Here is a 19824-nt window from a genome sequence, read left to right as displayed (position 1 = left end):
TACAAAGCAGGAAAAATTGTTGCAGGATGAAATCGTTAGAGATGACTAAGGAAGGGAGATGGGGGAAGTTTATTTTGGAGCATACTAAAGACTCCAAAAAGTTCTAAATGAAGAAATCTGTTTACCTTTGTTTAACCAGTGTCTCCGTAAATGTTTTTAGTTACACACATATTCACAAGTCCGTAGAGTGATATGGGATACAGTTTGGGAAATCGTGGACTAGCTATTTCACCAGGGTCTCTAGTTTCGATGATTGTAATCTCTGATTTGTCTAAGGCTCATTTTCATTCCCTCCCTGGAGCATGTTGTGGAGTTGCAGCGTACACTGGCTAGACACGAGTTACTCCACAATTTGATTGAAGTTTTGCCTTTTCAAGGCATTTGTTAAATACTCTAAGAAGAAGAAACAAGGCAGATTGCAGTGCACTATGTAATTTACAAATCCTTGTAGGAAATTTTAACACAAGGAAGGCAGTGCTATCGAGGGAGGTGCATATAGATAAAATACAGACAGAGTTTAGAGAAGTGGTCCTCAGAGCGCTGATTGCCCGAGACCACCTTCTCCTGGGAACCTGTTAGAAATGAGATTCCTAGACCCCACTGGAGACCAACCGATCCAGAAACTCTGGAGGGGAGCCCGGCAATGTGAGCTTTAGCAAGTCCTGCCATGTTTCAGATATTTGCTCAAGTTTAAGAACTGCGACCTTAGATGTGGAGCTCACTGTGGATTGAGTAGAGGGGTATCTCTGGGATTGCTTCATTGAGTATGTACAGTTTAGCTAAATCAAGGAAGAAGAGTCAAACCAGTGGAGACCTATATTATAAAGGAATTAATAACAATGAGACAAATTCACAGTAGAAATCTAAGGTCTGGTTTTTAGCTTTTTTGCTTTAAACTGGCAATCTGTGTGACGTTGTCCAAATCACCTAACCTTTCTTGGTGTGTTTCCCCAACTCCTAAACCTGGGGTGTTGCATGAGACAGTTTTGTGGTCCTCAGTGGGTTTATGTGCCTCTGGTTTAGTATATCATAATATCTTCTGAGTAATGGCATGACATGGATTATTTGTGACCCAAACACCTAGTATATTATCCTGTAGACTCTCTAGCTACAACGGTTTGTATTAATAAAAACTATACAACAAACATTTTTTTCTACTTTTCAGGCAGCCATTAGCATCAGCCAGAGAGTAAAACTTTATTCCCAAGTGTGTTGTACAGACAGTCTGAAACTGATTTCAGGAGCAGGGACCCAGAACATCAAGTAATGTCATGAGGGTGGTAATTTAAGCCATATTGGAATGAGCTGCTCTCGAAGATAGGGTTTAGCAGTATCTGGCTGTGCTGGGTCTCATCGTTGCAAGGAGAAATCCTGCTAGAACTCCCCAGGACTTAAATGCCAAGTCTAAGAAGTAGCTCCTAATGCAGCTCTGGTTTCCTAAGTTTGAAAGTGTACACTTAGGAGTTGGAAATAAGTTACAGAACTGTGGCAAGAGTCCTTAGCCCAAGTCACCATGCGTGAGACCTCTCCCTGGCTCTGCCGCCACCCATGGCAGGGGCCTGGGTCTGTGGCAGAGTGGCTTTCCTATTAAGGATGGACTGCTCCCCGCCTGCAGTGCAGGAGCCAAAGGAGACACGGGTTTGGTCCCTGGGTTGAGAAGATCCCCTGGAGGAGGGCATGGCAACCCACTCCAGTGTTCTTACCTGGATAATCCCATGGACAGAGGAGCCTGGTAGGCTACAGTCCATAGAGTCACAAAGAGTCAGACACGACTGAAGTGACTCAGCATGCACACACTCCATTAATCGTCTTCTTCTTGACCCTTTATCCTTATCCCAGTTTTCAGTTACGTTCTGCTCCATATCCCTTCTTATGAACACTTTAATAATTATACAGTAGTCCCCTACACACAAACCATTGAGTTACAGATTTTCAAAGATGTGAACCTGTGTGCCAGCCCCTGTATGCCAGCTGTTGTGCTGTACTACTGCACTTTTCAAGGTGCTGTATTATAATATGAAATATGTTGTCTTTATTTTTTGTGTTTGTTTCTTATGTACGTATTATTTGTGTGAAAAGTATTAATAAACCTATTCTATTACAGTACTGTATAGCTGATTGTGTCACTTGGGTACCTAAGCTAACTTGGACTAATGAACAAATTGGACTTATGACGGTGCTTCAGAATGGAACTCGTTTGTGTGTAGGGGACTTACTGTAATGCCAGTTCATATTTGTGGAACATTTACTGTGTGCCCAACACGGTTGTAAGCCTGTTTCATGAGAGTGGGAACTGGTATAAGCCCCCTATTTTAAAGATAAGCCCTATTTGAAAAGCTTTAAGTGTTACCCCAAAGTCACCCAGCCAGTAAGTGGCAAAGCCACCTTTGGGTCTCATGAAGTGGCCCTTTGCTGTTAGTAAAACGTAATCCTTTCCTTTACCTTTGATGTGGATTCTCTTGTTGAAAAAGAAAATGTCAGCATAGGTTGCAAATTTCCTCCCTCATCCTGCATTTGTGACTCACAGATTTGTGTCCTCTCTAAAAACTGTCTTAGCTAATGATATTAATGGATAGCAATTGTACCTTACCATGTGCTGTGGACTGTTTTAAGTGCTTTATATTTATTAACTCAAATCCAATTCAGTAGGCACTATCGTTCTCATTGTATAGTTGAAGACAGTGAGGCACTGACAGGTTAAATACCCTGCCCAAGGTCACACAGCTACTCAAGAGCAGTGCTGGGATTCAAACCCAGGCGGTCAGGCACCAGAGCGTGTGTTCTGGAACCACTGTATGCACAGGGTTTGCATAGGTTCTGGACTCAGTCACAGCCCTCACCTGAGCTTCCTTTGCGTTTCTCACATAAGGCATCTTGGTCAAGTATGCCTGTGAAGGGGAAGCCCTTTGGATACTGACTCTGTCTCGCAGGCTCTCAGAGCTCGTTCCCCAAGCACCATCTCTGTCTGGCTTATCAACTCCTTTCAAAAATCTGTAAGATAGGAAGAGATGAACTAAAAATAGAACGCTTTTCTAAAGCGCTGTTTTACTGTTCCAAAATCCCAGCTGTTTCAGGAGCCCAGTTTAATGGTGGCAAAATGGAGCTTCCCCAGGTTCCCCAAGCAAGCTGAGCCTTACTCCGAGCCAAGGCTCACAGAGAGGTGGCTTTTGTAGGAGCTGTTCTCTGCCCTGGGGTCTGTGGTGTTTTTTCATCCCTGGAAAGGAAACCCCTTGCCCTTCTGCAGCCCAGCCTGAGAACCTCCATCTGAGCGGACAGGGCCGGGTGGTGAGGCACGCCACGCTGCCTCTGGAAAGGAAGTGTCTCCAAGATTGATGACTCGATGATCTCTTCAGAGATTATATCAAAAATTATTGATTATGTTACTAAGTCGTAGAAAATAGGCTCCAAGGTTGGGAACTAAGTGCTTTCTTTAAAATAATCCAGAAGCAGTAAAATAAATCAATGTGCAGAGCTTCTCAAACAGCATCAGTCTCATACTCGGGTTTCACAAATAGCTTGTCCCCAGTGTGGAAAAGCAGGACTCTTTTCTTTTTTTAAGAAAACATCTTAACAGTCATCTTTGCATACTAAAAAAAGGAAGCCAAGTCTTATTTTAACACTTACTTTACAGAATTTTACAGAATTTCTCGCTTCTGGCACTCCTTTATTTTCTAAATTGATGGAGAAAACTGCAAGCTTTTGAATTAATTTGTGCCATATAGGGTTTTGTATATATATATATATTTTTTTTTTACAAAACTAAAAATACTAAAACCTCATGAGATATTTTCGTTTTAACAACTGAAGTTGAAAACTCAGTCCTGCTCCGGGTTTTGAAGTTAAATACAGATTTTAGAACACAAGAATACAATTCAATTTCGGTATGGTTTGAAAGTCTTTTCATTTGCATTTAAGATCATTAATTCTGCTTTATAAGAAAAATATTCCGGCGGTGTATCTTGCTAAAAAAAAATAAACTCAGTATGCAAAAATATCATTTTCGAATAGTTAAAATGAATGATGTTTTTTTCATATTATGACAACATTTTTTGTTTTGACGGATTCACCAGAAGGGTTTGTAAAAGTAACTCTCCCTCAGGGCACTTAAATGTTTATTTATAAACAGTTAACTACTTAGAGGAGGGAGTAACTCCAGGGGGAGTAATAAGATGTTAGAAAACAAAGATGACTGCAAAATGATGATAAACCACAGAGTGAAAATTGTAATAAAACTCAAAGGAAAACTAATTCAGTTGGCAAACTTTTCCATTTGGTATTGTCTAGAACCTGGGAGATCTGAGACCTTATGTTAGGGGATCTCATCCTATTTTTGGGTAGCAGTTTCCTCACCTGTAAACTCAAGAGAGTGAAACAGATAATCTTTTAGCCTCCTTTGTCTGTGTGTGCTCAGGCCCTCAGTGATGTCCGACTCTTTTCAACCCACGGACTGTAGCCCCCAGGATCCTCTGTCCATGGGGTTCTCCAGGCAAGAGTACTGGAGTGGGGTGCCATTCCCTTCTCCCGGGGTTCTTCCTGATCCAGGGATCAGACCCTCATCTCTTGTGCCCCCTGCATTGGCAGGCTGGTTCTTTACCACTACTGCCACCTAGGAAGCCCTTCGGCCTCCTTTGAATTTGTATAATTTCTTCATTCTCTTTCCTGAAGTAAGATGTGCTTATTTGGAGGATTTGGGAGCTGAGCATACTACAGGCCTCTGGGTCTCTGTTTACTTCCCTCCCTTAATATCGTGTTCAGCGGGGACTTCCCTGGCCATCCAGTTGTTAGGACTTGGCCTTGCAATGCACGAGGTGTGGTTTGATCCCTGGTTAGAGGGCTAAGATCCTATATGCCTCACAGCCAAAAAACCAAAACATAAACCGAAAGCAATATTGTAACAAATTTGGTAAAAACTTCAGAAAGAGTATTGTGTTCAGTACACCAGTACTGTACACCTTCTTCGTGGTACGTGGTTCTTGGTACATACTGGTATCGATGCTGGGAATAGGACTGTGTCCAGTTTTGGCACATCCTAACAGCTTTCCTTCAGGCTGGGCTTAGGATGGAAATGTGGGGACAGACTAAGAAAACTTTAGTTGAACTGAATTCACCATTGGAGTGGTTTTCTTTTCTGGTGACCGAAGAGTCCAGATTCCTTGGGTGATGTATTGGGTAAAACCACAGGAAGTGCCCTGGACATAGACTCTTGAAAAAATGAAAGTGTTAATCACTCAGTCATGTCTAACTCTTGGAGACCCCATGGACTGTAGCCCACCAGGCTCCCCTGTCCATGGAATTGTCCAGGCAAGAATACTGGAGTGGGCTGCCATTCCTGTCTCCAGGGAATCTTCCCTTCCCAGGGATCGAAGTTGGGTCTCCTGCATTGCGGGAATATTCTTTACTGTCTGAGCCACCAGGGAGGACTGGTGAGTAGGTAATGAGGCAGAAACAGAATTTGCATTTCCCCGGAGATGCTGGGAGTAACCTCTTTTCTACCTTACGAGAGTCTGCATGCCTTCGATTATTTTCTTATAAACACCGGTCTCCTTCCACTGTGTTCATAGTGAACGTAAAAATGCCTGTTCTGTTTTGGAAGTTCACCATTCTCAGATGGTGAACTGAAAGAGTTTCTAAAGTCATGTGGGTTCTTATTAAAGCTTCTCCTGGTTTCTATCTGTACTCCCTAAGGATCCCTTCTTTCAGCTGAGCGTACTCCACAGATAGGTACCCCCAGTTGCACTAGTCCCCTGGGGTTCACTCTCCTGGGAGGGATATTTGAACTTCTGCCTCCAAGCTGCTTCTTTGCACATAACTTAGAACATGGAGCATTTCCCAAGGACAGACAGCCAGAGGAACTGCCTGTGAAATTAACTTCTTATATGAAAGGTCATTACATCAGCATGCTTTATTTTTAGTCTTTATTTTGCTTATGAAATTCCTATATTAAACTGTACTCTTTTTCTCACCTATTCAGTGTCTCCTAGGTGCTGCATCTGATGATAGCAGCAAGGCGTATTAAAGAACCGTGCAAATGCAGGCCCAGAATTTCACTTATGAGAGTTTCCTGGAAGGCAGAATTGGGGAAAAAATGAGAAAGCACTGTGGAGTATGGAGAGAGTCAGAGTTCTAATTCAGACTCTGCTATTAGGAAAGTGAGGTTTGATGTTATTATCTACAAAAAATTATAATAATATGTGCCTTGCCAACCATGGATATTTTTATAAGCTACAGAAAATTTGGTAATATTTGAAGATACTAAACTTCCCCAGGGGATTTTTCAGCTTACAATCAGTGACTGTAACTAGTTTAAAACCAGAATGGAGGTAACCAAATAGAGAAAGTGGGTAAGTTTTATGTTTTTCCATCAGTGATAAATACTGACTAGTTCTGTAGAATTAAAGTAATATGTGCTTCTGGGAAGCCTTAATAATTTCTTTCTTTCTTATGTTGATAGAGAATTTAGGAAGACTGATGGTGTGATGGGAAAAAAACACAGATTTTGGAGCAGGAAAGACCAGGGTTTGAGATGCTGCTCTGCTGCTGGGAGAAACTGGATGGGCCAGTGTTCCAGCCAAATGGGTTAACAGCCTTCTAGCTTTCAATTTTCTAACATGTAGTTGGGTGCTGTAGTACTTTAGGGTGTTGCGGGGATTAAATGTAACAAAGCAGCTAAGTCACAGAATGCCTGCAGAAGGGTTCATTTCCTTTCTCCTCTTCTCTTCCATTCTGTTTCCCATACAAGAGACAGAGAAAGGAAATGTGAGGGTCTGGTGAGTATGTCTTGGTAGAAGAACTCATACATTTGGTTGTTCTAAAAATCTGAGCCAAAGCGTATAAATAGATAGCTCTTTCCTGTTAAATAGCATTCCCCTTCTCTGTTTTTAAAGCACTTGACAGATTTTACAGTTAAAATAGGAAAATATTTTTAATCTTTTCTTCTACACAGTCATAGAGCTGTGGTGACTGTGGAAATTTAATAGTAGCTGATAAAAATAATTGGAAGTAATTCCTTCAATTACTCATAAGAAGATAAATCTCTTGTCATTCTTTAAATTTTCCTTGCACAAAATCTTCCTTTCCTCTCTTGTTCTGAGAGGCACAGTCCACTCGTGAATATCGCTTAGATCAGGTGACTCCTTAGGGATGGTCCTCCCTGCTTGGTTTGTTAAGTGATGTTTTGTTAATCTTCATCATATTGGCTTATGCCTAACTCTTGATCAGTTTAAAATTCAACACGACAGAAGATGGTAATACTTCGAATACATTTCTTTAAAGATCCTAATTATAAAAAGTAATTACACAACCATTGATGTACAATGTTGATTTAAGAAATATTAGAAGATGCAAGATGCTCCCCAAACTCACAACATAGTTAATTCATTTTAAAGGTAAAAATGCAGTATATATATATATATGATTAAGTCCTATATATAAATGATTAAGTCCTAATAGAATCATATCACATATAGTGTTTTATGCTCTTTTTTCCATGTAGTGTTATATTCTTACTGCATCTGAAAATACACAGCTTTCAGTCATTATTTTTAATGGCTACAGAGTCTTTTGTTTTCTAGAATGTGCCACACAGCATTTGCTTCTCAATTGATAAGCAATTAATGTTTTTTCAATTTTTGTATTTTAAACTGTCCTGTAAATGTACACTTGTCTAATTATTTCCCTAGGATAATTGCCTAGAATTTAATATTATGTCAGCCGTAAATGAACTTCTTAAGCCTTGCAGTATGTATTTCTAAACTGACCTTCAGAATGCAAGAAAACTTACACCAGGGGACGGTCAATCCTATCAGCACTGTAGACGTGTCGCTCAAAAAAATCGGGCATGATAAGTGTAAATCCTAGTGATTTTGAGTTCCTTGTCATCTAGTAGTGGGGAGTGTTCTACTTTTTTTTCTTGTATTGATGTTTTAGTAAAAAGATTTTATAATAAAGTTTTCAAAACACACTGTTTCATAATAGTTACTTCTGTTCCTTCTCTTATGATCCTCTAGGTTAATTTATCTCTTCTCTCTCTCTGTTTTTCCCCTCCAGGATGGAAGTATGATGTGATGGATCTAACTATGGGATACTGTGTGGGCACACGGCCTCCCTCTTGCCTCATTCTCCTGCTTCTCAAGCTTTTGGCTACACTCTCTCAGGGGCTTCCTGGGACCGGACCCCTGGGTTTCCACTTCACACATTCCATTTATAATGCTACCGTGTATGAGAACTCGGCAGCAAGGACTTACGTCAACAGCCAGAGTCGCATGGGCATCACCTTGATCGATCTGTCCTGGGACATCAAATACAGAATAGTGTCTGGAGACGAGGAAGGCTTTTTCAAAGCCGAGGAAGTCATCATTGCAGATTTCTGTTTTCTCAGAATAAGAACTAAAGGTGGCAATTCCGCCATATTGAACAGGGAAATTCAGGACAATTATTTATTGATAGTCAAAGGCTCTGTCCGAGGCGAGGATTTGGAAGCATGGACCAAAGTGAGCATACAGGTTTTAGATATGAATGACCTGAGACCCTTATTTTCACCCACAACCTACTCAGTTACAATCGCAGAAAACACAGCCCTAAGGACTAGTGTCGCCCAGGTGACGGCAACAGATGCAGACATTGGCTCCAACGGCGAATTCTACTACTACTTCAAGAACAAAGTTGAGCTGTTTTCAGTCCACCCCACGAGCGGGGTCATCTCCTTAAGCGGACGATTAAATTATGATGAAAAGAGCAGATACGACCTGGAGATCTTAGCCGTGGACCGAGGGATGAAGCTGTATGGGAATAATGGAGTGAGCAGCACTGCCAAGCTTTATGTTCACGTTGAACGGGTAAACGAGCACGCCCCCGCTCTCCACGTGGTCGCTCACGTTCCTTTCTCATTGGACACAGAGCCTGTATATGCAGTGGTGACAGCCGATGACCTCGATGAAGGGGCCAATGGAGAGATTGAGTCTGTTTCCATCGTGGCTGGGGACCCTTTAGACCAATTCTTCCTGGCCAAGGAAGGAAAGTGGGTGAATGAGTACAGGGTTAAGGAGAAGAAGCCGGTTGACTGGGAGAGCTTTCCCTATGGCTACAACCTCACTCTTCAAGCCAAAGACAAGGGGTCACCTCAGAAATTTTCAGCAGTCAAGATAGTCCACATCGCCAACCCCAAAAGAGACACTGTCCCAATTAGATTTGAGAAAGACGCGTACGAAGTGAGCATTAGTGAATTTTCCCCTCCCGGTGTCGTGGTTGCTATAGTAAAATTAAGTCCCGAACCACTAGATGTGGAGTACAGATTATCCCCTGGAGAGGATGCCCAGTACTTCAAAATCAATCCCCAGTCAGGTCTGATTGTCACCGCACAGCCACTGAACACCATTAAGAAGGAGGTTTATAGACTGGGGGTGACAAACAAAGAAGGAGATTTAAAAACGCAAGTCACCATCAGCATAGAAGATGCCAACGACCACACCCCAGAATTTCAGCAGCTGCTGTATGAGGCATTTGTGAATGAGAGTGTTCCCGTAGGAACAAGCGTGCTGACAGTTTCAGCTTCTGATAAGGATAAAGGAGAAAACGGGTACATCACCTACAGTATTGCCAGCCTGAACGTCTTGCCGTTTGCCATTAACCAGTTTACAGGCGTCATCAGCACCACTGAAGACCTGGACTTTGAATCCTCTCCAGAAACGTACCGGTTCATCATCAGAGCCTCTGACTGGGGCTCGCCATACCGCCACGAGAGCGAGGTCAACGTGACTATTCGAGTCGGAAACGTCAACGACAACAGCCCCCTCTTTGAAAAAGTGGCTTGCCAGGGAGTGATCTCCTATGACTTTCCAGTTGGGGGTCATATCACGGCTGTCTCAGCGATTGATATTGACGAGCTGGAGCTTGTAAAGTACAAAATCATCTCTGGAAACGAACTTGGTTTCTTTTATTTAAACCCAGACTCTGGTGTTTTGCAGCTTAAAAAGTCACTGATGAATTCTGGCATTAAAAATGGAAATTTTGCCCTCAGGATTACAGCCACTGATGGAGAGAATCTTGCAGACCCCATGTCTGTTAACATTTCAGTCTTACATGGGAAGGTGTCTTCAAAGAGCTTCAGTTGCCGAGAAACTCGCGTGGCTCAAAAGCTGGCAGAGAAGCTCCTCATTAAGGCCAAAGCAAATGGGAAACTGAATCTAGAAGATGGATTTCTTGACTTTTATTCAGTTAACCGGCAGGGACCACATTTTGACAAGTCATTTCCTTCTGATGTGGCTGTGAAGGAGAATCTGCCAGTTGGTGCTAATATCCTGAAGATTAAAGCCTATGATGCCGACTCTGGCTTCAATGGGAAGGTGCTATTTACAATATCTGATGGGAATATGGATAGCTGTTTTAATATCGATATGGAGACCGGGCAACTTCAAGTCCTTATGCCCATGGATCGAGAACACAGAGACCTCTATCTCCTTAACATCACCATCTATGATTTAGGGAATCCACAAAAGTCCTCATGGAGGTTGCTTACCATCAATGTGGAGGATGCCAATGACAATAGCCCGATTTTTCTTCAAGACAGTTATTCAGTTAACATTCTTGAGAGTTCAAGTATTGGCACTGAGATTATTCAAGTGGAAGCCAGAGACAAAGATTTGGGTTCTAATGGTGAAGTGACTTACTCAGTCTTGACAGATACGCAGCAGTTTGCCATCAATAGCTCCACTGGAATCGTGTATATAGCAGACCAGTTGGACCGGGAATCCAAAGCGAACTATTCTTTAAAAATAGAAGCCAGAGACAAGGCAGAAAGTGGCCAGCAGCTCTTTTCCGTTGTCACCTTGAAGGTTTTCTTGGATGATGTCAATGACTGCTCCCCAGCTTTCATTCCCAGTAGCTACAGTGTGAAGGTCCTTGAAGACCTCCCCGTTGGCACCGTCATTGCTTGGCTGGAGACCCATGACCCAGATCTGGGACTGGGGGGTCAAGTGCGCTATTCTTTGGTCAATGATTACAACGGGAGATTTGAAATAGATAAAGCAAGTGGCGCCATCCGCCTGAGCAGGGAGCTTGACTATGAAAAGCAGCAGTTCTATAACCTCACAGTTCGGGCCAAGGACAAAGGGCGGCCTGTCTCTCTGTCATCCGTGTCCTTTGTGGAGGTGGAAGTGGTGGATGTCAATGAAAACCTCCATACTCCCTATTTCCCGGACTTTGCTGTTGTTGGCTCTGTAAAAGAAAACTCACGGATTGGAACCAGCGTGCTGCAGGTGACTGCCCACGATGAGGACTCGGGGAGGGATGGGGAGATCCAGTACTCCATCAGGGATGGCAGTGGTCTTGGAAGGTTCAATATTGATGACGAGAGTGGTAAGTTTCATGTTTTGTGCCAGAAGTGTTGTTTCATGTCTCTTCAGTTGTCAACACTGGGAAAGTGAAGGGCTATTCTTGAACTCAAGCGGAATGACAAATGAGGTTGCATTGGTGCAGATACGACCTGGAGATCTTAGCCGTGGACCGAGGGATGAAGCTGTATGGGAATAATGGAGTGAGCAGTCAAAGCTTTTCCTTAGAATTCACCGACTTGTAAGAAGACCTCTTTATACATGAGAGCTGATGGTTTTCAGTGGGAGTCCCTGGTTTCTTTCCTATTCAGCTACGCTGTCACCAGGTTATCTTTTGATAAGTGTAGGTAATCCTCACCTCTGCTGGGTGTACTCATGACCTTCACTAAATTAAGGGTCCTGATAAAGTAAATTACATTTGCATTGGTTTTACATTAGTAGTGTGAAATGAGTTTTCAAGTGGCTCTTGTTTCCCTCTACAGACAGGTTCTGCTGAAGCGATCTGGCGTTAGTTGCTTGGTCTCTCGTGTCTCATAGGCACTTCTGGCCCTTGACTGACAGGCGTTTGCACTGTATTGGCCCCATTGATACATGGAGGCATCCTTCTACAAATACTTTCGTGATAGACTAGAGGAGGCATGCTGTGGATTTTATTTATTTAAAAAAAATGGTTTTAAGATTTTACCTGTAAGAACTTACATTTTATAGAAACATTTTAATATGTGGGACAAAATGGTCCTGATAGTTTTCTTGTCCCCTACCTGTTGATTTACACATCATCATAGCTACAGATATGTATTTTATTTCTATTCTTATTGTCATTATTTGCCTTTAAGCATACAGGTGCTTGGCCGTGTGTGTGCGCGTGCGCATGCCTTGATCAGCAGAGTAACTTTTTCTTTTCTTAGTATTTATTTTTATGCATTTACATGGGTGCGCTGGGCCTCAGTTGCAGCACATGCATATCTTTTTCTAGTCTTCTCTAGGTTGTAGACATCTCAAGACAGGGGCTGCGTCTTCTCTATTCCCGTGTGAATGGCCCTGTTGGCGTTTTTCATTTGCAGGGACACATTTGGATCCAGTACAGTATTTTCTACAACACTCACAGGGTGTTTTGTTCCCAGTAAGGAAGACGGTGTTGATGCTGATGAGGCGATCATGAGAACAGGTAGAGGGTAGGGGTTGTCCTAAGAATCCTAGTTTACAGTAGTTATACCAGAAAAAGGGCTTGAGAAGCTGTCTCAATATTGGATAGAAGTAGCAAAACTTTCTGTACCATCACGGATTTAAACTTTAAATTGGAAATTTTTAATGTGTGGTTTCTGATTGTGGCCAGTGTAAACCGTAAAAGTGATCCATAGCCCCAAAGAAGGAAAGGTAAATGTCAGGAAAACTGGGTTCTGATTTAATCATATACTCTATCTTTTATATGTAACTTGTCATTCAGTTAGAATGTATTTTTACCTTTGAAATACAAAATGAGAAAGGAAAAGCAGCGATCTTCGCTGCTGCTAGTTTACTATTAACAGTAATGGCTTCATTGAGTACTTGCAATGGGCAACATACTGTATGAAGGGTTTTACAGTCAAGTCTCATTTAATTCTTCCAATAGTCCCATTAATCTTAATACTCAATTCATGAACCAATATTCAGAGAGGATACATAACTTGGAGCCTAGTTTCAAGTTTAGCTCTGAGTAACTGTGAAATACACTGCAATCTCCAGTCTAAGGACAAGCATGGGCTTCCTTGCTTGTTTCTAGACACACTTGAATTTGGAGTTGATCTAAAATCTGTAAGAATAAAGTGTGAAATGTGTGTCAAAATCCTTAGAGTCCTGAGCTCAGAGATGGCTGGCACCAGCCATTACTCACCATCCTTTGTCCTTCCAGTCCCATTGTTTGTGTGCTTCTCCAGTGTGAGAAGCTTACCTTGGGACTCAGGTGGATATAGGTAGGTAGGTCAACAGTAAGGTGTCAGGCTGAACCAGTAACCGCTGCAGCCTAGATGGCTACATCAAGCCACAGTGGGTTGTTTTGTTAGGAAGTTTCACCTTGGTGTAGCTTGATGCAGGCAAGAGCAGGAGCAGTTTGGTGAGAGTGGCCGAGATTTTCCAAGTTTGTACTATTCTGTTTTCATCTTGGGTATTACTGCATAAAATGTGTGTATAGCTATTTGATGCTATAGCTGGTTTTATAATTCTTTATGTAAATTATTTTAATTGAAGTATAGTTGATTTGCAATTATATATATGTATGCTGCTGCTGCTGCTAAGTTGCTTCAGTCGTGTCTGACTCTGTGTGACCCCATAGACGGCAGCCCACCAGGCTCCCCCATCCCTGGGATTCTCCAGGCAAGAACACTGGAGTGGGTTGCCATTTCTTTCTCCCATGCATGAAAGTGAAAAGTGAAAGTGAAGTCGCTCAGTCGTTTCCGACTCTTAGCGACCCCATGGACTGCAACCTACCAGGCTCCTCCGTCCATGGGATTTTCCAGGCAAGAGTACTGGAGTGGGGTGCCATTGCCTTCTCTGATATATATGTATATACATATATATTCCTATTTACATTCTTTTCCATGATAGGTTATTACAAGATATCAAGTATAGTTCCCTGTGTATACAGTGGGTCCTTCTTTATCTGTTTTGCATACAGTCTATGGGCTTGCGAAGACTCAGATGCAGCCGAGTGAGTAAGAACAGCACAGCATATGTAGAGTAGTGCACATCTGTTAATCCTAAACTCCCAATTTATCCTCTACGCACCTTCCCCTGTGGTAACCATAAATTTATTTTCTATGTCTCGTTCTGTTTTATAAATGTGTTGATCTGTATTACTTGTTTAGATTCCACGTATAAGTGATATCATATGACATTTGTCTTTGTTCGTTCACTTAGTATGATAATCTCTAGGTCCATCCATGTGGCTGCAGACGGCATCATTTCATGCTTTGCATGACTAACACTCCACTCACCTTTCTTTATCCACTCATCCCTCCTCCTTACCTGCTCATCTGTCTGCGGGCGTTCAGGTGGCCTCCCTGCTTTGGCTGTTGTAAACAGTGCTGCTGTGAGCATTGGGGTGCATGTACCTTTTTCAGTTAGTGTTTTTGACTTCAGGAGTTTGGTGTCTTTTGCCTCTGTTGAAAAGTCAGCTCACTGTTTTGCATTTGTTCTCTTATATTCTGGATTGCATAAAATAAATTTTGCCATAAGTGATAATAATGTCACTTTCATTTTGACATTGCTTTGTGACTTAATCTCTTTTCTTAGGACATTAACTCCTCTGGGGTGAAGAGTAGCTGAGTGCATTATGTAAAGTCACCTACCTGTTTGAGGATATATCTAGAACCATTTCCTCTCAGTCTTAACTCAGTACTCTGTTCTTTGCATTCAATACCCATGTTTCTGATTTAACTTCTAGAAAATTACTCAGTTTTAAAACTATAGTGACTATTTATTTTTCTCCTTTATATTTCATATGGTTTCCCTGTTTAAGGAATTAAAACTATGTTTTTCTCTGGTTATCAGGAAAGAGGCTTGGACTTAATGTTGAAATGTTTTAATGAAGACTAGAATTCCTATATGGTAATATTCTTAGCCATCTTTCTTCCGTCTCACTTCTTATAGATTTTAACATCCCAGCCTAAGAAGCTGATGAGGAATGATTGCCTTGACTTGTGCCAGGGCTTGCTAAGGTTGGGGAGAAGTTTGGCAAATGTACGAACAACAAGAGAAGCCATCCCTTTGTACTGTTTGGCTTATGCTCCTATTGAATGATCCCATCAGCTCTGCCTGCAAGCGCTAAAAATCATGGCTTGAGCCACTGGCAGAATGAATGAATGGCTATTTAGCCCTACAACTGTTACTGGTTCTGAAGTCTGGACTCTGCTCTTCATTTGACCCCCAGGCATAAAACGGCTTAAACTTCTTTGGAATTTTGTCTTTCAAGAACCTTGAAGACTCCTGCCAAAGCTTGTGTCATGGCTTGCATTGATTCATGGGTCTCAAACTTATGCATGCACATGAATCAGCTGGAAAGTTTGTTCACAATGCAGGTCCCCAGGCCTGATTCCCAAGGATTCTGATTCCGTTGCTCTGGGATGGGAGCCTAAGAATCTTCATGTGAGCTCTTCAAGCTGTTCTTCTGCATGTGGTTCAGAAACACTACCCTAAATTTACCTGGGCTCTTTAGAATATGTTTACAGATTCTATCTTTCCTATAAATTCCTTTTCCTTATTCTTTGGAAAGACAGGGAATTGAACTCATATTTTGGATGAATTTCTTTTTTAAGTAAGCTTTCCAACCCCAATATATTACTCATTAGTAGTAATAGTTTTCTGAATGCTTTCTTGATGAATCAAAAATCTATTTACATGCTTTAGTAACTGCAGTGCTCCTGTTTTGTGAATCAGCTTATGCTGGGATTAGTTAATCCACTTAGTAGTTTTAGGGGCTTCCCTGGTGACTCAAATTATAAAGACTTTGCCTACAATGCAGGAGACCTGGGTTCAGTCCCTGGGTTGGGAAGATCCCCTGGAGAGAGAACGGCATCCCACTCCAGTATCTTGCCTGAAGAATTCCATGGACAGAGGAGTCTGGTGGGCTACAGTCCATGGGGTTGCAAAGAGTTGGACACGATTGAGCGACCATCACTTATACTTTAGTAGTGTTATGTTCTTTCCTATTTTGGAACTCAGTGAACGAAACCATACCTTTGAGTTTTTTACCAGGTACAGGCACTTATAAATGTTTAATAACATTCACCGTAATGGATTAGCTGAGTGGCCTTCAACTATAGTGGATTCAATCACAGTTTAAATGACCAGTGACCAGTCTGGAAGATGGAACCTGCAATTTAATCATTTTTTTTTCTTCACAAATAACACATTCTTATTCTTTGACACAATAAAAATTCATATTCTTGGCTACTCAGAAGTTTTAGATAGAGTACATTGTACATTTTAAACTGTAATTTTCTGTTAGATTCTTTTGTAAGCTGCAATGACTTCACTGTTTTATTTAGCTGGTATTAAAGAAATATTTAATCCAAATAGTTTCTAGTTCAGAACATTAATCATGGATACTTTGGAAGATATTTTACCATTCATTATTACTAATTATATTATTGATCCATTTATCAAGTACCTGTTGTGTGCTAGGCACTGTGCTGAGTGCTTTGTAGGTACTTCCCAATTGTCACATTAATCCAGCAAGGTGGGGTTCAGTGAGATTTGCCTAACCAGGGTCAAGCATTTGGGAGCTGTCTGAGCTGGATTTAACAGTCTAGTGAAGTGGACTCCAAATCTCATGTTAGTCCCCTCTTTTCTGCTCCAGTCTGCCACTGTAACCTTGCTAAGTGTATGTATCAGTCAGGGTTTTCTGTGTTATTGCTGTGTAACAAACAATCAAAAATTTCAGTGGCTTATAGAAGCAGATTTTTTTTTTTCTTGTTCTTGCTGCTAAGTCACTTCAGTCATGTCCGACTCTGTGTGACCCCATAGACGGCAGCCCATCAGGCTCCCCCATCCCTGGGATTCTCCAGGCAAGAACCCTGGGGTGGGTTGCCATTTCCTTCTCTTGCTCTTGGGTCTGGCAAAATAGTTGAGGTTGTTGCAGGCTGTAGTGTGAGTTATGATCTGTTCCACATGTTTTTCCTACTCCAGGACCCAGGCTGAAGGGAGTACTCACTGTCTGGGCTGTAGCGTTCTCAAAGTCAGGTCAGGGGTGCCAGAGGCTGACAGAAGCTTGCAGTGCCTCTTGAAGTCTTAATTCAAGACTGGTCTGCATTCCATTGACCAAAGACCATCTTGGGATCGAGTTGAATATCGATGTGGGGCAGAGAGGACTACTTCTCTCACAGAGAAAGGGAGGAAGAGGAATGAATAATTACCGAATAATAACACAGCCTGACATAGCATATGACAGCTGTCACTGCTGTCTTCACAATCTGCTGTTGTGTGGGCACTACCTTTGCGGAAGGCACTGGGTCAGTTTGTGGTGACACAGAAGGCCACAGGTGTCAGACTGGGCCTTCTCCAGTGCGATCAGGATCTTTCCAGCTCTCCAGTGTTGAGATGCTATACTTGATCTTTTATAGGGAGAAGAATTCATTTCAACTGGTGCCCAGGGAAAGAACAAAGATATGCAACTATGTAGCATTTATTTATTTAGTTAAACGAAGAACTGTTTGCTAGCTGCCAGTGCTGAGTCTAATACTCTTTATCTGCAGACTCTAATCAAGTGTCAAGAGTGGGTAAATCAAAACCAGGAAGAGAAACATTTGTATTGTTAGAAATTTGAGGAGCCTTTTATCATTGCAGAAGTCAGATATTGAAAGAGCTGGGTAATTTCCATATGATCATGTTTCTTGCATAATGTCACAAAATATAAGCTTCCCTTTTCTGATACTCAGAGGCATTAGAAATCATATTTTGTCTTATAGACGGCTGCTAACCGTTGAAGCTTCTTTTCCAAAAACTTGCCCTTTCAACTTTTTTTTGACAATTTGAGGAGTAAGACAGATATTACTCGGCAACTTTGGTGTAGTTCACGATAATACCAGACTAAATGGTGTTCCCCATCCTCATTCTCTTTTTCCAGGTGATATTTGTATCCCCTAACCATCTAGGTCAAAAGAGATTTGTTGAATTTGGCTTAAAATTTGCCCTTGGGACCAGAGCAAGTTAAGGAGAGGAATGAAGTTAGGGTCAAGTGATAGCAGAAACTTTTGTTGGCTCTGGAGTTTTACCCTTAGCTCTAGACTTTTTGATCATAATTATCTGAGAGAAATACAATGTTCCCGGAGGAGCTCTGAACACTCCACAACATTCAGATGAATGTAGTAGTTGTCATGTAAATCAGGCAGGAGAGAGGATTGGAAGCTTCTGGAAGATAATGAACAACATGCTTTTATTGCTCTTTTCAGCAGGTGCCTTCTTCTTGACCTTTTCTTAGCAGTGGGCTGAAGGCAATTCGGGCTTTAATAGAGGACCCTTGGTTCAAATCTGTAATTATTTCTGCCTTGTGTATCAACTCTGTGCTGCCATTGTCCCCATGTAACTAGTAAATGATAAATATAATGACCAGCATAAAGAGGAAATCCACGCTGGGGGGCAAGCCAACAATCTGGAAGCTTGTGTGGTCTTTTCTCTGAGCCCATCTTCCTTTTATGTTTTTATAATAGAGGTTTCCCATGGTTTACCTGGCCCTTCCTGTCAGCAGCATCATGATTTCCCCAGTGTTAGGTGATACTGAATGATATTTACTTCAATTAGCAAAGCATGAAATTTCAGAGGCCAAGTAAGCAGAAGTTACAGAAGCGATCATATGATTGCTTCATGTATCACTGGCTCTCTGGAAGAGGTATTGGGATAAATTTATTGTTTGTAACTTTGGGTAGCTTGTATCTCATTTCAGTCTTCTAAAAAATTTTTTTTTGCAGGTGTTTTATATGCACATTGAAGGATACTTTCATTTATCATTACATTTGGAAGAATTATAGAGTTTGATAAATATTTATGTGATGCCTCTATATTCACAGTGTTTCATTGAAAAGAAAATGAAAATGGGCTGCAGTCTGTAGTTTTAGCTTGCCAGTTTTTATGAAAGCTTGTTTTATCGACAGAATCTACAAAGAGTTGTGTGTAGGATTCAATTCAATTTATATTAAATTCTGGGCACTGATACGCGAATTATTGAATATACTAGGACTCTCGAAATTTTTCCATTGGACGTTTGATGATTTAGTGGCTCCTCTAGGACAACTCTGCGTGATTAAATTCACCGATTTTCATTTGCATAATATAGGTAACATTCGAGTTGCTTTTAAAAAGCAGTATGCTGGTGAGAATAATGCCAAGTAAAATAATATACTGAAAAGAAATATTTTGAGTCTAAAAGTTTGAATAAGTTTCAATAAAAATTGAAGGAATTAAGATAAAAATTTGTGGTGCATACAGGTCAGCACCCACCACCCCCCCACACACACGGATGTTATGGTAAAAACATAAAGGCTTTGTGATTTAGCTGCATGATATATGAAACAGAGCTTAAATCATTTTCAATCTTTTTCTACACTTTCGTCCTTAAAAGTCTACCTCTTCACTCTCGCTGCTTCTCTGCTCCCTTTTTTCTTCATTTTCCTCCTCTTCCTTCCCTCCTTGCCACATTTATATAGTAACGGGTTCCCTGCAGGCTTTGGGGCTGAAGAAAATGCATAGATGTTTAAGTCAAGGATGAGTAGTAGAGACAGAGAAGCACGTAATTGCTACTGTGGGATACACAGGTGACGTAACATAAGTGAGAGCCGTGTGCTGGCCATTTATCCTGTTCACTGTGGCCTCGGCATCACCCTTTGGCATTATGCGATGGTTTTTACAAATTCTAATTGGAGACAGGACAGTCTGAGAGATAACCAGAGCATTAAAGTCAGTTGATGATGATATATCAGCAAGGCTTAATTGTCAAGGAATGCGTAACCCCAGAAATGGATCAGGT

At 41.5% G+C, this 19824-nt stretch overlaps 1 protein-coding gene across 5 annotated transcripts in view; it reads left to right on the top strand.

Moving 5' to 3' along the window:
* The window catches only part of FAT3 (FAT atypical cadherin 3), an 801654-nt gene that overhangs the window by 151172 nt on the left and 630658 nt on the right, over nt 1-19824 (top strand). For all 5 annotated transcript variants that reach the window (XM_070782590.1, XM_070782589.1, XM_070782588.1 and 2 more), the window contains exon 2: nt 8047-11352. In XM_070782590.1, the coding sequence (XP_070638691.1) occupies nt 8064-11352 (3289 nt within the window). In that variant the 5' untranslated portion in view covers nt 8047-8063. The remainder of the gene's footprint in view (nt 1-8046; nt 11353-19824) is intronic.

The sequence above is a fragment of the Bos indicus genome, chromosome 29 (genome assembly GCF_029378745.1).
Source record: "Bos indicus isolate NIAB-ARS_2022 breed Sahiwal x Tharparkar chromosome 29, NIAB-ARS_B.indTharparkar_mat_pri_1.0, whole genome shotgun sequence".
In the NCBI taxonomy this organism is placed as follows: Eukaryota; Metazoa; Chordata; class Mammalia; order Artiodactyla; family Bovidae; genus Bos; species Bos indicus.
Note: the sequence above shows the minus strand (reverse complement) of the source record. Positions and strands in the feature narration are given on the sequence as shown.